The sequence below is a fragment of the Camelus bactrianus genome, chromosome 12, assembly GCF_048773025.1.
Source record: "Camelus bactrianus isolate YW-2024 breed Bactrian camel chromosome 12, ASM4877302v1, whole genome shotgun sequence".
Classification (NCBI taxonomy): Eukaryota; Metazoa; Chordata; class Mammalia; order Artiodactyla; family Camelidae; genus Camelus; species Camelus bactrianus.
This window is the reverse complement of record NC_133550.1, coordinates 60,133,827-60,150,165: the sequence shown is the minus strand read 5'-3', so window position 1 is coordinate 60,150,165 and position 16,339 is coordinate 60,133,827. Positions and strand designations below refer to the sequence as shown.

The 16,339-nt window shown below is 53.2% G+C and overlaps 1 protein-coding gene across 2 annotated transcripts in view; it reads left to right on the top strand.

Moving 5' to 3' along the window:
* The window catches only part of MYH9 (myosin heavy chain 9), an 86,228-nt gene extending 75,122 nt beyond the window's left edge, over nucleotides 1–11,106 (top strand). For both annotated transcript variants that reach the window (XM_074375478.1, XM_074375477.1), the window contains 14 exons: nucleotides 586–792; nucleotides 1,012–1,116; nucleotides 1,386–1,538; nucleotides 2,626–2,874; nucleotides 3,901–4,113; nucleotides 4,253–4,465; nucleotides 4,746–4,907; nucleotides 5,992–6,120; nucleotides 6,970–7,058; nucleotides 7,159–7,282; nucleotides 7,552–7,760; nucleotides 8,249–8,357; nucleotides 8,460–8,632; nucleotides 9,559–11,106. In XM_074375478.1, coding sequence (XP_074231579.1) covers nucleotides 586–792; nucleotides 1,012–1,116; nucleotides 1,386–1,538; nucleotides 2,626–2,874; nucleotides 3,901–4,113; nucleotides 4,253–4,465; nucleotides 4,746–4,907; nucleotides 5,992–6,120; nucleotides 6,970–7,058; nucleotides 7,159–7,282; nucleotides 7,552–7,760; nucleotides 8,249–8,357; nucleotides 8,460–8,632; nucleotides 9,559–9,676 — 2,253 coding nt within the window. In that variant the 3' untranslated portion in view covers nucleotides 9,677–11,106. The remainder of the gene's footprint in view (nucleotides 1–585; nucleotides 793–1,011; nucleotides 1,117–1,385; nucleotides 1,539–2,625; nucleotides 2,875–3,900; nucleotides 4,114–4,252; nucleotides 4,466–4,745; nucleotides 4,908–5,991; nucleotides 6,121–6,969; nucleotides 7,059–7,158; nucleotides 7,283–7,551; nucleotides 7,761–8,248; nucleotides 8,358–8,459; nucleotides 8,633–9,558) is intronic.
* Nucleotides 11,107–16,339: the final 5,233 nt, after the last annotated feature.

Below are 16,339 nucleotides of genomic sequence, written 5' to 3'. Positions count from 1 at the left end.
TCCTTGCCCTGTACCCAGTGAGCTTTTGCATTCCTGCTGGTTCTGGTTTATCCTCGCTTGGCCCACAGACACTGCAGCTGGCTCCACGCAGACTAGAATGGGATTGTCATGTTTATTCTGTGAACTCCGATTTTATATTTTGGGGAGGAATGTTACATTATTATTTTGAACATCACATCTCCACGAGGCTTTACGGGAAGTCTATGAACAGTTCTCATTTCCCTCATCCTATAATAATATCATGAAGATCTTAATATCAGCAACAGTGACATCTTGCACTTGGATGCCCCCTGAACCCAGAGTGGGAGGCTGGGCGGGGATTGTGTGAGAGTTGGGGAAGCCGAGCCCTGAGAGGTGAGGCCCCGTGCCTGGTGTCCCGCCCCAGCTGGGTGATGAGTATGGATCAGGTCCAGGGCTCCTGCCAGCTCACTTTCCCCTGAACTTGCCCAGTGGCATTTTTGCTGCAGAGGCAGCAGATTCTGGGTCTGGATCCGCCAGCTTTCCTGATGATGTTAGAAGACCAGCCTCATGGTCGGGCTCTGATGCCCTTGTGAACATCTTCACTTTCCTCCCCGGCCTCCCCAGGTGAAAGCTAACCTCGAGAAGGCCAAGCAGACCCTGGAGAATGAGCGAGGGGAGCTGGCCAACGAGGTGAAGGTGCTGCTGCAGGGCAAGGGGGACTCTGAGCACAAGCGGAAGAAGGTGGAGGCCCAGCTGCAGGAGCTGCAGGTGAAGTTCACCGAGGGAGAGCGCGTGCGCACGGAGCTGGCCGACAAGGTCTCCAAGCTGCAGGTGAGGCCTCCCTGGGGGCAGCCAGGGTCTTGGCCCACATCTCCAGGGCTCCTGCTCCTTCCTTTCTCCCTCTCTCTCTCTACCTCCCCCCTCCTCAAAGAGGCTCATCAGCCAGGCGTCCGGGATTCAGCCTGTGACTCGGGTCCAGCGTGGCCGCAGAGCCGAGGTGGGGCCCAGGCAGGTCGAGCTTAGGGTGCTTTGTCTCCCGTCCTCACACAGGTTGAACTGGACAACGTGACAGGTCTTCTTACCCAGTCGGACAGCAAGTCCAGCAAGCTCACCAAGGACTTCTCCGCTCTGGAGTCCCAGCTGCAGGACACGCAGGTGAGGGCAGCCACAGGTCCCTGCAGCTGGACTGGTCTGGGAGATCCTGTGCTCATGTGGCATCAGCTGCTGGACCTCTGGTCTTGCGTCACGGGGCGTCCTCCCCTGTGTCCACAGGCTCTCAGGGTCCTCCCAGATCCCTGCCAGGTCTTTGCCAGCTCCCCCTGAATAAGAGGGGGACCGGCTCTTCCCTCCTGTTGAGGGTGTGGGGACCATGAGGCCCCGATACTGGGTGTCCTGAGCCCCTGCCTCCCTTGTCCTCGGAGTAGGAACTGCTGCAGGAGGAGAACCGGCAGAAACTCAGCCTGAGCACGAAGCTGAAGCAGGTGGAAGATGAGAAGAACTCCCTCAAGGATCAGCTGGAGGAGGAGGAGGAGGCCAAACGGAACCTTGAGAAGCAGATTGCCACCCTCCACGCCCAGGTTTGGAGCCGGACCCCGCCCCCTAGCAAGATGCCCCAGGACACTGTGGTCGGATCCCATAGGCTGGGCAGCTCCCAGTGGGGCCCCTGCCTGGGCCCACCCAGGCCTCCCCGAGCTGGACACTCTCCCTCAGGGAGCTCCTGCTCTCCCCAGGAGGGGCCCATGCCTGGGGACCCCAGGGAGAATTTAGGGACCCAAGGACTTGGATGGAGGAGACTTAACATCTTTATTTCACCAGTCTCTCGCTGACACGCAGCATTTTCTTCCGTTATAAACATAAGCAGCAAGCCGTGGCAGGAGCCCGTGGCCTGTTCCGTAGAAACCACTGGTCACCGTGTCCGAGCTGCGGCCCGGCTTTGGGAAAGTCACCGTGCTCCTTGCTTCTCAGGCGCCTGCTGTTTGCAGTGCTGAGAAGCGCGTGGGTTACAGAAGCACATGGGTTACCGAACCACAGTCTTAAAAAAAAAAACGCCCTGTGACTGCAATTTTCTATACTGGTTTCTTGGTAATCCTACATGTTTTGCCTTTTGCATGTTAATTAAAACATCATCCTGAGAATGAGGCCAGAGTCTTCTCTAGACTCTCAAAGGTTCTGGGGCCAAAAATAGACCAAGAGCCCTGTTCTAGATCCTGTCTTGGGACTTATATGTGCCGGAAGGTCTGCACCACAGCCTGGGTGCGAGTGGCCAGTGTGTGCATGTGCTGGCCGCTGTGCGTCCAGGTGTGAGGCACGGGCTGCGGGATGGACGCCCGCGGTCCGCTGCGGGGAGAGGAGAGTGCAGGAGGCCCCCTCTCTGGGTTTTGGTCTTTGTACGAGTGGCTAGATGCAGATCATAATTGTGAGGCCTTCCGAAGCTGACCCGTGGGGCCGACCTCCCCCGGGCTCCATGCGCTAGGCAGGTGCCCTGTGCAGAAACTCCATTTCCCCTGCCCCAGAGGGAGAGGGGAGTGGTTCGAGGGAACTGCTTCTGTAGCTCAGTTGCTTTCTCCCTGTTCCTCCGTTCATGGGTAGCAGGCCAGCTCCCAGCTGTCCCTGGCACACGCAGGTTCCGTGCTGGGCGTCTCCTTACCCCTTGCTCCTACCCAGGTGACTGACATGAGGAAGAAGATGGACGACGGCATGGGGTGCCTGGAGATGGCTGAGGAAGCCAAGAGGAAGCTCCAGAAGGACCTGGAGGGGCTGAGCCAGCGCTACGAGGAGAAGGTGGCTGCCTACGACAAGCTAGAGAAGACCAAGACGCGGCTGCAGCAGGAGCTGGATGACCTGCTGGTGGACCTGGACCACCAGCGGCAGAGCGTCTCCAACCTGGAGAAGAAGCAGAAGAAGTTTGACCAGGTGGGTGCCGTCGGCGTGACCTCCCTGCTGCAGACACCCTGCCTCAGGCAAAGGCTGCTGTCTGTCAGCTGGGCCCAGGGTCACCGTCACCCAGCTTGTTGGGGTGGCCATGCGGGGCAGGCACTCAGAGGGTGCTCCTGTTTTCCAGCTCATCGAGGGGCCTAGAAAGAAAGCGCTCGAACAGGGCATCTTCACACAATAGGTTTGGGAGCAACTTTTCCCCTTTCTGGTTTCCTGCATTTTAAACATTTTCTTTAATGAACCAGATTTATTTAGAACTCTCATTTATATGCTCACACCTCTCGCTCACTCCTGCAGATCTGATGCAGACGGTGGGGTGGGATAGAAAAGCGGAATAAAGTAGGGGCCCGCGAGCTGGCGGAGGGCGGCCCGCCGCTTGTTGGTGTGGGTGTGCGAGCGCAGCCATGACATCATCATGGCTGCTTTCCTGCTAACATAGCAGTTACTCAGAAACTGAAGTCAAAAGTGTTTCCTGTCTGGCCCATTTAAGAGATAGGTCCAAAGAGGTGCTGGGGCAGAGGGAGCACAAGGTGGGAAAAGGAGATGATACAGCTGCGCGGGCCAGCGCAGGGAGCGGACGCCAGGGGAATTCAGATGCACATTCTTGGAGGAGGGCCACAAGTGGGATCTGGGCCTCCGCCTAGCCAGGTTCACGTTCTTCTTAGGGTGAACTCCCACCAGTTGTTCAGGAGAACCATGCCTTTCCAGGTCCTGAGGGTGACATATTTCCTGTGGGCTCTCCAGGGAGGGGCACTGAGTGATGGAAAGGACCATGGTTACCAAGGGAGAAAGTTACACAGATTCTCAATCGTGGAGGCAGAGCCCTCATCTGGTTATGAGGTCACTGCACAGCGTGTCACCCTTGGAAGCAGCTGGGTCCCCTGGAAGCACCCTGTTCCTGCTCTCCTTGGTCCCCCCTCCCCCAAGGAGTTTAGGTCTGGAGGCTCTGCCTGCCTGAGGCTGGCAGGCGCTGAACCTCATGGTGCGTGCCCGCCTCTCTCCCAGCTCCTGGCCGAGGAGAAGACCATCTCCGCCAAGTACGCAGAGGAGCGCGACCGGGCTGAGGCGGAGGCCCGGGAGAAGGAGACCAAGGCGCTGTCTCTGGCCCGGGCGCTGGAGGAGGCCATGGAGCAGAAGGCGGAGCTGGAGCGGCTCAACAAGCAGTTCCGCACGGAGATGGAGGACCTCGTGAGCTCCAAGGACGACGTCGGCAAGAGCGTGAGTCCCGGAGCCCGCAGCTGGCTCTCGGCGCAGTGGGTGGGGGTGGTCTCCATACATGAAGGATCAGGGGTTGAGTGGACACAGAGGCTGGGGACCTCGAAACCCTCTGCTCCTGACCGGGTCCCCTTGGCGGCAGGTTCACGAGCTGGAGAAATCCAAGCGGGCCCTGGAGCAGCAGGTGGAGGAGATGAAGACCCAGCTCGAGGAGCTGGAGGATGAGCTGCAGGCCACCGAGGATGCCAAGCTGCGGCTGGAGGTGAACCTGCAGGCCATGAAGGCCCAGTTCGAGCGGGACCTGCAGGGCCGCGACGAGCAGAGTGAGGAGAAGAAGAAGCAGCTGGTCAGACAGGTGCGCATGGCCCTCCCACCCCCTGGGAGGCAGGCAGGACCACCCTGGGTTCGGCGGCTCCATTCTCCTTCCTCCACCTGGACTGTGGGAGTCCCCTTGACCGTGCCCTCCGTGTCCCAGGGGGTCAGCGACTCCCTCTCCCAGGGTTTTATAGTTAGTAATCCTCATTGGCTCCCGGAGGTCCGTGGATCCCACAGGACTGGACCAAGCCCACTCAGACCCCAGCAGAGGCAGGCTCTTTGGGTATGTTGGGCTTCCTGAGCCGTCGGTGTCTCCCCAGGTGCGGGAGATGGAGGCCGAGCTGGAGGATGAGAGGAAGCAGCGCTCGATTGCTGTGGCTGCTCGGAAGAAGCTGGAGATGGACCTGAAGGACCTGGAGGCCCACATCGAATCAGCCAACAAGAACCGAGACGAAGCCATTAAGCAGCTGCGAAAGCTGCAGGTGAGCTCAGGCCAGACCAAGCTGGATCCAGCTACACACGGTGGTCAGCGGAGGGCTGGGACACTCGTGGGGTGGCTGGTGAATGCTGGGAAGTGCCACCTTCCCCTCCCTGGGGAAGGGCTTGGGTGCCCTTAGATCCATCTCCCAGATGGAAACTCAGAGGCTGAGGAGGAACAAAGTAGTCAGAAGCTAAGTTGCAGTCAGCTTGTTGACTTCGAGTGCTTTCAGCAAAGAATCGAACAAGTGTAAACCTACAGCTGCAATGGCGTTATAGTCACTTAATCACTCAGTGGCAGATTTCCAGAATAAACCAGATGTGACCCAGGAGCAGACCCGATCCAGCCTTAATGGATGATGATGGAAAGTTCTGAGCAGCCCAGTGGTACAGAACACATGCTAGGAAACACATTTGTCTCATCAATAATTAAAGAATAAAAGTTGAAAAAAAAAAACCACTCTGGGATGATGCATCATACCCAGCAAACCAGCAACAATAAGGACAAATTTGAACATCCGGTGTTGTTGGCCAGGTCGCGGGGGCCTAGGTGCCCTCATTGCTGGTGAAGGTTCTGTTGGGTACCACCCAGCCATGCCCAGCAAGCACACCCTTTGTCCTGGAGAATCTCAATTTGGGATTTATCTGCAAAAGGAAAAAAAGAAAAAGATCTTTAGAGTTAAAATGAGTCATAGGAGAAGAACACGTGCCACGTGGTGGGGCTAACCTGGCAGGTGGGTGTTGACCTGAGCGGTGGCTGCTTCGGGGATGGGGCCAGAGAGCGGGATTCACGTCAACAGGAAGTCAGAGAGAGTAAACAGAAATGCAGCTTGATTAATATGTGCCTAGTGACTAACTCCCCCGCGGGTGTGCTCTGTGACTCCCACCGCCCGAGAGGGTACAAAGTGGTGTTGGTTGAGGACACACTTTGTCTTTACTATTTTGCCCTTTACAGTTAAACTGGTTGAATGAGGCATCAGGCTGAAAACCAGCCACAGGTCCCAGTTGGCGGGGGGTGTCCCTGTGGGGGTGCTGGGGACACGGGAGTGTCTGGGGTGGCGGCACCAAGCCTCTCCTCCCCGCCCCCAGGCCCAGATGAAGGACTACATGCGGGAGCTGGAGGACACGCGCGCCTCCCGCGAGGAGATCCTGGCGCAGGCCAAGGAGAACGAGAAGAAGCTCAAGAGCATGGAGGCCGAGATGATTCAGCTGCAGGAGGTGGGTTGCGGAGGGGGCGTCCCTCTGGCCAGCAGGTGGCAGCTCAGGACCGCCACCCGCTGCCTGGGCCACCCAGGCAGGCCTGGAAAAACTGGCCGAACTCCAGGAATGGGTTCGGGTGGTTCTTGCTTCAGTGAAAGAATGCCCCACAGGGTTTCATTAAGTCGCGAGGTTCCCTGGTGTGACTAAACCGGGTGTGTGAATTAAATTGTCACCATTGGAGCTGGCTCCTCCCTTGCATGAAATGGGGCTTTGTGGTAATCACCACCTGCTGTGACTTGGTGCCTGGTGAGGAGGGATCCCTCCCAGAGGCTTACTGCACTGGGTGTCCCCTTAGAGGCCTTATCCCTCACACGAGGCAGACTGTGAAAATGGTCCCCAGGCTCTCGCAGTGGGGTTACTGGCTACTGAGTTCTGCATCCAGGCCTGTCCTCGTCTCAGCCCTGACCTCCTGCACATGGGGGTCTCTGGTGAGGCCCATCTCCCCCACCGGCTTTCAGAGCCCTGGCGCCTTAGTCTTAACTCACGTCTCTGTCCTGTCCCCTGGGCTCCACGTCCACCCGGAACACAGAGGGCCGGCATCCCCTTAGGGCAGGATGGCTTCTTCTTTACTGCAACATCCCCAACACCTGGCCTGGTTCCTGGCACTTAGATACGGGGACTGTATGAACATATGGTGCCTAAGCTTCAACCCCAGAGGGACTCACGAGGATGGGCTTCATGGAGAAGGCAGACCTGGGAAGGGGTTTGAGAACAGGGGCTAGGGGCTCAGAGTACTGGGAATGGAGGAGGTGGGCTGTCAGGGCTGCAGGCGGTCCCAGCAGGTCACGATCTGCATTCCCTTGATAGGAGCTGGCTGCTGCCGAGCGAGCCAAGCGCCAGGCCCAGCAGGAGCGGGACGAGCTGGCCGACGAGATTGCCAACAGCAGCGGCAAAGGGTGAGCTGGGGCGAGTGCCGGGTGTCCCTCTGAGCGGGGAGGCAGGTGTGGGGGTACTGCCTCTAATTTGGTCCCTCTGACCTCTCCCTGCCCTCCCCAGTGCTTTGGCGTTGGAGGAGAAGCGGCGCCTGGAGGCCCGCATCGCGCAGCTGGAGGAGGAGCTGGAGGAGGAGCAGGGCAATACAGAGCTGGTGAACGACAGGCTGAAGAAGGCGAACCTGCAGGTAGGGGGCTGGGGCTGCTGGGTCCCCCTCGGTGAAGCCCGCAGGCCTTCCCATTGGTTAGAAGCCCTCCACCCCTGGTGCTTAGGGGAGAAAGTCCTGGCACCTGCATGGACTCCTCAGTTTCTCTCTCGGGTTTCTGGACCTTTCCTGTTGGGAAGCTCCCTCTTCCGGGAGGGCTTGATCAGGGGCCCAGCAGGGTCCAGCTGCCCCTCCTCTGCCCCCAGCCACGGCCCCCGCCTTCCTCGGGTCACCAGCCTTTGTTTCCCCAGATCGACCAGATCAACACCGACCTGAACCTGGAGCGCAGCCATGCCCAGAAGAACGAGAACGCGCGGCAGCAGCTGGAGCGCCAGAACAAGGAGCTCAAGGTCAAGCTGCAGGAGATGGAGGGCACCGTCAAGTCCAAGTACAAGGCCTCCATCGCCGCCCTGGAGGCCAAGATTGCACAGCTGGAGGAGCAGCTGGACAATGAGACCAAGTGGGTGCCCTGAGGCCCAGAGGCTGTTTCCCCCACCCTGACGGGGCTCCCACCCCTCTCCCTGGGGCCTTATGGAGATTGGATTGGGGGACACGGCCCACCTCTAAAGTTGGGGAACCCAGTGGCTGTCTCTGAGGGCTGATTCAGAGAGATGGGGTTCCCACTCACCTGAGCAACTCATCTGAGACTTCTTTAGTAGTACTGGGGGTCAATTGCCCCTTCTCCTAGCTACATGTATACTCTCTGAGATGTGTCATTTCCCTTCCCTGAGCCTCAGTTTCCTCATCTGTGAAATGGGGCTAATCCCAGTGCCTCCCATGAGAGAGGTTGTTCAGTAAAGACGGTCCTTCGTAGCATCCAGCCTCCCTACAGGGGGAAGTACCTGCAGCAGAGGAAGCCTGGGAATGGGTGGTCCAGCTTGTGGTTTGTTGGCCAGACCCTCATGAAAGAGGACGCTCCCCCTGAGCCACTGTGTTTCTGCCTCACAGGGAGCGCCAGGCAGCGTGCAAGCAGGTGCGTCGGGCCGAGAAGAAGCTGAAGGATGTGCTGCTGCAGGTGGATGATGAGCGGAGGAACGCGGAGCAGTTCAAGGATCAGGTGTGTTGGCGGTGGTGCAGGCCCCGCCCCGTGGGGAGGAGGGCAGGGAGGGCCGCAGGTGCGTGGAATCCTGACTGACTGGGGGCGGTCCCGTCTCCGCAGGCGGACAAGGCGTCCACCCGCCTGAAGCAGCTCAAGCGGCAGCTGGAGGAGGCGGAGGAGGAGGCCCAGCGGGCCAACGCCTCCCGCCGGAAACTGCAGCGCGAGCTGGAGGACGCCACCGAGACCGCGGATGCCATGAACCGCGAGGTCAGCTCCCTCAAGAACAAGCTCAGGTGAGCCTCCCCGGCCTCCCAGCCTCCCAGCCCCTTCGCCAGATTCTTTCACCTTCCAAAAATTAGTTTGTCCTAGAAAGCAGAATTCAGAAAATTAGGCTCCTTATAAACTTGGTCGCCTTTCTCAATTAGACGTCAGTGAGCAAGGTGGTTGATGACACCCTCCCCGGTGCTTCGTGCCCCCTGGGCTGCAGCCCGGCCTTTTGAATGAACAGTAAGCCCTTCGGGTAATTTATTCCCATCCTGTCTGGAAAGTCTGCCCTTGTTGCACCCTCAAAGCCCGATTAGAACGTTTCCAGCTGTTGTGAATTAGAAGTGGCTTGAGGCAGCCCGGCTGGGCCCTGGCACAGATTGGGTGCCCCCTACACGTTTGCTGGGTGAACATGAGCATCTCCCATGACCTTGCACCTCTCAGAGGAGTGTCACGTTCAAGAAGTGTGAAATGGTTGAGGCAGAGTCTTTTGGGCTGAGAGTCCCACTGCTTACCTCCTTTTCACAGTTATCTTTTTTTAAAGCATAAAAGCAGCAAGAGCTGGTGTTACAGTCAGTATATGATATTCTTACCCGGGCCCAGAAGACGCCCACCTTTGTACACTGTCACAGTCATTCTGTGTCTCTTGGTCTCACCTGTTTGGTACTAAGTTTGACCAGAATGTGGTATTTTGCCATAGTGGCTCTGTTTGCTCTTGTGCTGTACCCCTTGTCCTGCTGGTTTTTTGCTTGTGTTTTGGGGGAAAGCGGGAAGCTTCAGTCACCTGCTTTCTGAGAGCCGTCCTGTCCTCCCTGGAGCTGTGGCCCTGGAGGCCCCACATTGCTTCTCCCCGTGGGATGTCAGGAGCTAGTTTTCTTTTAAAGACCGCTTTGAAGTGTGTGAGCTGTCCTGTGACCGCCTGGCCAGCCCTGCTGACCACTGCCTTTGCCCCCAGGCGCGGGGACCTGCCATTTGTCGTGCCCCGCCGGATGGCCCGGAAAGGTGCCGGCGACTGCTCGGACGAGGAGGTGGACGGCAAAGCCGACGGGGCTGAGGCCAAAGCTGCCGAATAACAACCTCTTCTCCTGCTGCCTGAGACGGATGACGCCAACTCCGCCTCCCCTTCCCGGCCCCCGCAGCACCTCCTCCACCCTCTTGGGACCTGCTGTGACCGTGACCCCACCCATGCCCCCAGGCCAGGGGACCTCAGGCCTTGCCTCCCCGCCCTTCCCCCCAGGCCTTGTTGAGGGTGTTTGGCTTCCTCTGCTGCAGCTCCTCCTGTTCCCCTCCACCCCAGTCCCCAAAATCTGATACCAAAGAGTCAGGGTCCTGGGCTCCCGGCCTGGGGACAGAGCGACCAGCAGGCTCTCCTGCCCTCTCTTGCCAAGAAGCACAAGATGGTGAGGCGAGGAGGGCAGGGCACCGGGGAGGGGCAGGAGCCTTTTCTACGAATCTATTTTTCTTCAGACTAATGAGTTTTGATAGCCCGACACCCCAGAAGAGTCGTCTCTTTCCCCGCCTCCGCCACCAGCTCTTCCCTCTCCCTTCTTTGCTGTTGGCAATCACACGCGGTGACCTCACACCCTCTGCCCTTCCGGCCCCGGCTCCCAGGGGCTCTGGGTGGTCCGGCACAAGCAGGCCCACGGGGTCCACCTCTGTGCAGGGCACAGGATGCTGGGGCGGCGAGGAGGGGCATTCCTCCCCACCCCTGCTGGGCAGCGCCCCGTCCGCCTCCTGATTCTGAAACGTCTCAAGTGCAATGATGACCCCTTCCCTCCTTTGCCGAGGGCAGCCCGCCCCCGCCACAGCGGGGCTGCTGGGCCGAGCAGACAGGGCCTCGGGGCCAAGCTGGAAAGGCCGGCAGTGGCCTCTCCCAACACTCTTGGGGACCAAATATATTTAATGGTTAAGGGACTTGTCCCAAGTCTGACAGCCAGAACAGTAGAAAGGGCCAGAGGCCCTCCCACGCAGTCTCGTCCCTACGCCAGGACTGGGGCCGCGGGTAGTGACCGGCACCGTTGACTCAGTATAGTTCAGAACTCCGCCATCTGCGCAGGTATTTTTAAAAGGAATAAAAAGAGTTTCTTTTCTCCCTCTTCCTATAATAAATGATAAAATTCCAAGTCTTTATCACTGCCTTTCCTTTGGAACCGTGTCTAGAAGAGAGTAGCTTATCCTACACTGGTCTACACTGGTTGCTGAATTTCCCTGTATTCCTAACTGTTTTGTATATGCTGCATTTAGACTTACTTATGGCAGAGAAGGCATTTTCTTTTAAAGGAAACCAACTCTCAACAAATCATGAAGATATATAAAAGCTACATATGCCTAAAAAGCTCTGAATTCAGGTTGCTGTCACAAAGGAGTGAACAGAACTCCCACCCCTGCCCTTTTTTTATATAATAAAAGTGCCTTAGCATGGTTGCAGCTGTCACCACTACAGTAAGCTGGTTTACAGATGTTTTCCACTGAGCGTCACAATAAAGAGTACCATGTGCTACGAGCCGTGTATCTGGGAGTGTTTGTCTGAGAGCAGGTGGCCTAGAAGGGAATGGACCTGGGTCATCTGGAATGGACTGTGTTTTGCTTCTGTAGCAGGCACCTACTTTGCCTAACTTCTGGAAGCTTCCAGGAGTGCAGCATGGCTGGGGCACAGGCTTCAGAAGAGGGTGACAGTCGTGCAGAAAGGGAGGCTGACCAGACTCGAAGATGCTAAGAGCATCTCATAAATCTTGGTCCATTTCAATTACTGAGCACCTACTGTGTGTTCAACAGTGAGCTGGTCCTGAGGATAGAGACGGGATGCCCAGGTGCTAGCTTCCAGGAACTTCCTTAGACATCAGAGGAGGCAAATCCTGCCCTGTGGAGGAGGTTCATCCCAGCTGCCCTGGAAGTGGGAATGGGGATGTTGGCACCCAGGCCTGTGGGTGCTGGAGCAGGGGCTCTTCAGAGGACTGTCAAAGCTTTTGTTCATTCATTTCTTCATTCTTTTAACAAAGGCTTAGCATAAACCCGGTCCCTCCCTAGGCCCTGGGAGTTCAAGGGCAGTGAAGACATGTCCCTTGAGTTGCAAGCAGGAGGGAAGGGAGGAGAAGGCTTTCCACACTGGCTAGGGAAACCGCAGGCCCCCAGAGAGGACCCTCGTCAGGCCTTCAGCAGCTGACCCATCTGGCCTCGGAGCAGGTGCACTTCAGCCCCTGGGAGGGGAGCAGCAGGAGATGAAGGGAGAAGTAGGTGGGGGCATCACTGGGGGGCTTGGGGGCTACTTCCTGTCTGTGGAGCCACCCTCCCTGGAGGCTCTGTGAGGAGCCCTTCCTTGCCTATCCCAGCTTGTGGTGGCTTCAGGCATTCCTTGGCTTGTGGCTGCATCATCCACTCTCTGCCTCCGCCTTTCTGTGGCTACTCCCTGTTGTCTCTCTGTGCATCTCTCATAAGGAACTGGTTGGATTTAGGGCCCACCCAGATGGTCCATGGTGATCTCCTCTCAAGACTTTTACCTTAAAGGATTTGCAAAGCCCCTTCTCCACATGAGGCCCATTCACAGGTCGCAGAGATCAGGTCGTGGACATGTCTTTCAGCTTTCACCACTGAGTTTGATGTTAGCTCTGGGTTTGTCATAGATGGCTTGTATTATGTTGAAGTATGTTCTGTTTATGCCCACTTTCTGCAGAGTTGCTTTTTTTTAAATCATAAATGGATGTTGAATTTTATCAAGAGCTTTTTCTGTATCTGTCAAGATGATCACATGGTTATTCCTCATTTCATTAATGTGGTGTATCACACTTGGTCTTGGTGTAAGATCCTATTGGATTCGGTTTGCTAGTATTTTGTTGAGGATATTTGCATCTATGTTTATCAGTGATATTGGCCTGTAATTTTCTCTTTTTGTGATGTCTTTGTTTGCTTTAGTATCAGGGTGATGGTGGCCTCATAGAATGAGTTCAGACCTGTTCCTTCCTCTGCAATATTTTGGAGTAGTTTCAGAAGGATAAGTGTTAACTCTTCTCTTAATGTTTGGTAGAAATCACCTGTGAAGCCATTGGGTCCTGGACTTTTGTTGGGAGTTTGTAAAGTACTGATTCAGTTTCGGTCCTGGTAATTGGTCCATTCATATTTTCTATTTCATCCTGGTTCAGTCTTGGGAGATTGTAACTTTCTAAGAAATTGTCCATTTCTTCTAGGTTGTCCATTTTATTGGCGTAAGTTGCTCACAGTAGTTACTTAAGATCCTTTGCATTTTTGTGGTATTGGTTGTAACTTTTCCTTTTTCATTTCTGATTTTATTAATTTGGGCCCTCCTTTTTTTTTCCTTGATGAGTCTGCTAAAGGTTTATCAATTTATCTTTTAAAGGAATCAAGTTTTAGTTTCATTGATCTTTTTTTTTTTTTCAGTTTCTATTTCATTTATTTCTGCTCTCACCATTATGATTTATTTTCTTCTACTAACTTTGGGTTTTGTTAGTTCTTTTGTCTCTAGTTGCTTGAGATGTAAAGTTAGGTTATTTATTTGAGATTTTTCTTTTTTCCTGAGGTAGGCTTGTTAGCTATAAACTTCCCTCTTAGAACTTCTTTTGCTGCGTCCCAGAGGTTTTAAATCATTGTGTTTTCATTTGTCTCCATGTTTTTTTTTTTAATTTCCTCTTTGATTTCTTCAGTGATCCATTGGTTTTTTAGTAGCATATTGTTTAGCCTCCATGTGTTTTTGGGTTTTTTTGCAGTTTTTTCCTTGTAGTTGATTCCTAGTTTCATAGTGTTGTGGTTGGAAAAGATGCTTGATGTGATTTCAATTTTCTTAAATTTACTGAGGCTCATTTTGTGGCCAAGCATGTGATCTATCCTGCAGACTGTTCCACATGCACTTGGAAAGAATGTGTATTGTGCTGCTTTCAGATGGAGTGCTCTGTCAATTAAGTGCATAAGTGTGTAATTTAAGGCCTGTGTTTCCGTATTGATTTTCTCTATGGATGGTCTGTCCATTTACGTAAGTGGAGTTGTTAATGACACTTATTATGTTACTGTTGGTTTCTCCTTTTGTGTCTTAATATTTGCCTTATATATTGAAGGGCTCCTTTGTTGGGTGCATATATGTTTACAGTTATTATCTCCTCTTGGATTGATAACTTGATCATTATGTAGTGTCCATGTCTCTTGTAATACACTTTATTTTTAAAGTGCATTTTGACTGATTTAAATATTGCTACTCCAGCTTTCTTTTGCTTTCCATTTGCACGGAATACCTTTTGCCATCCTCTCACTTTCAGTCTGCATGTGTGTCTAGAGCTGAAGTGAGTCTTGTTGGCAGCATATATACGTCTTATTTCTGTATCCATTCAGCCAGGCTGTGTCTTTTGGTTGTAGTAGTCTGTTTACATTTAAGGTAATTATTGATACGTGTGTTCTTATTGCCATTTTGGTGTCTTGGATTTGTTTTTATACGTCTCTTTTTTCCCCTTTCTTCTGTTCTTTTGCAATTTGATGATTATCTTTAGTGTCATACTTGGATTCCTTTTTCTTTTTGTGTGTACCTATTATAGATTTTTGGTTTGCAGTTACCATCAGGTTTTGGTGCAGCAGTCTCTGTCTCTCTCTGTCTCTGTCTCTCTCTCTCTCTATATGATTGCTTTAAGTTGCTGGTCTCTCAATTTCAAATGCACTTTAAATACCCTGCATTTGTACTTTCCTCCCCTCATGACTACGTTTTCACATCATATTTTACATCTAATTGTTTTGTGTATCCCTTAACTGCTTATTGTGGTCACAGGTGATTTTACTGTTTTTGTCTTTTAACCCCACTACTAGTTTTGTTTGTGATTTCCCACCTTTGCGGTATGTTTGCCTTTACTGGTAAGCTTTTTCATTTCATAACTTTCTTGTTTCTAGTTGTGGCCTTCTCTTTTTTGCCTAGAAAAGTTCCTTTAGTATTTGTTATAAAGCTGGTTTTGTGGTGCTGGATTCTTTTAGCTTTTGCTTATCTGTGAAGCTTTTGATCTCTCATCAAATCTGAATGAGAGCCTTGCTGGATACAGTTTTGTTTTTTTTTTTTTTTGTAAGTTTTTCCCTTTCATAACTTAAAATAAGTCATGCCACTCCCTTCTGGTCCACAGAGTTTCTGCTGAAAAATCAGCTGATAATCTTATGGAAGTTCCCTTATGTGTTTTTGTTGCTTTTAATATTCTCTCTTTATCTTCAATTTTTGTCATTTTAGTTACAATGTGTCTTGGTGTATTAATCGTAGGGTTAATCCTGTATCGGACTCTGCATTTCCTGGACTTGGGTGACTGTTTCCTTTCCCAGATTAGGGAATTTTTTAGGTATTATCTCTTCAAATATTTTCTCAGGCCTTTTTTCTCTCTTCTCCTTCTGAGACCTCTATAATGTGAATATTTGTGCCTTTGATGCTGTCCCAGAGGTCTCTTAAATGGCCCTCATCTCTTTTCATTCTTTTTTCTGTCCTGTGGTAGTGATTTTCACTACTTTGTCTTCCAGCTCGCAGATCCACTCTTCTGTGTCATTTAGTCTACTGTTGATTCCTTCTAGTGTATTTTTCATTTCAATTATTGTACTCTTCATCTCCGTTTGGTTCTTTATATTTTCTAAATCTTTGTTAAAAACTTCTAACTTCTTGTTTGATGCATCCATTCTCCTTGCTAGTTCTTTGGTCATTTCTACAGTCATTACTCTGAACTCTTTTCTCAGGTAGCCTGCTTATCTCCACTTAGTTCTTCCTTTGGGGTTTTATCTTGTTCCTTTGTAACATATTCTTCTGTTGCCTCATGTTGTGTAAGTTGCTTTTTGTATTTTATGGATGTGGTAGGTTACTTATGTTTCTCGACCTTGGAGAAGTGGCACCCTCAAGGAGACATCTTAGGCGTCCTAGCAGTGCACTCCCCTGCCGTCACCCAAGCTATATGCTCTAGGGGTCCCCCTAAGGGGGATGCCTGGGTCCTTCTATTGTGGCGGGCTATGTGTGTGGTCTTGTAACTTGGTTGGCCCTTAGCCTGGTTGGATGCCAGATCCTGCTTTGTGTAGATGCTTCTGGCTTACTGTATAGTGGGGCCTGGTCACAAGGTGCCTGTTTGGGGAACTCTAGGGGTGCCCAGGGCTATTGGGGGCTTGCTGGTGAGCAGATTCAGGGTCCTGAAGACTCTGGGGCTGTTTCCCACTCACTGGCAGGTGAAGCGGGATCCTGAGGTTAGTGCCAGTTTGTTGGCAGTCAGAGCTGGTTCCTGGAGGCTGGCTGCAGGGCTCAGGGAGATTCCAAGCTCATTTTGGATCATAAGTTGAGGGCAGATCCTGAGCTAGTTGGGTATGGGGTCCAGGGTGTCCCGAAGGCTGTGTTGACTTGCTAGTGAGCAGGGCCAGGGCCAAGTGGTCCCAGGGCAGCGTTTGGCCTAATTGCAGGGTCATATTTTTATTGGTTCTGGTGTCTGCCCTCTTGGTGGGTGAGGCTGCTCTAGAGGCTTGAGCAGGTCTCCTGGGGGAGAGGCTGGTGTCTGCTTTCTGGCAAGTGAGTGTGGGTCTTGGCCCTATGGTGAGCAGTGTCTAGGGAGCCTTTAGACAGCCTGTGTGCTGCTCGGTGGGGCTGTGTCCCCTCCCAGTTAGTTGTTCGGCCTGAGGTGTCCCAACACTGGTGCCTGCAGGCTGTCGGGTGGTGCCGAATAGGGCCTGCTGCTAATGAACCAAGATATTGTTCACACAGCTGAATGTTCCCCAATATGCCACCAGTGTCCATGTCC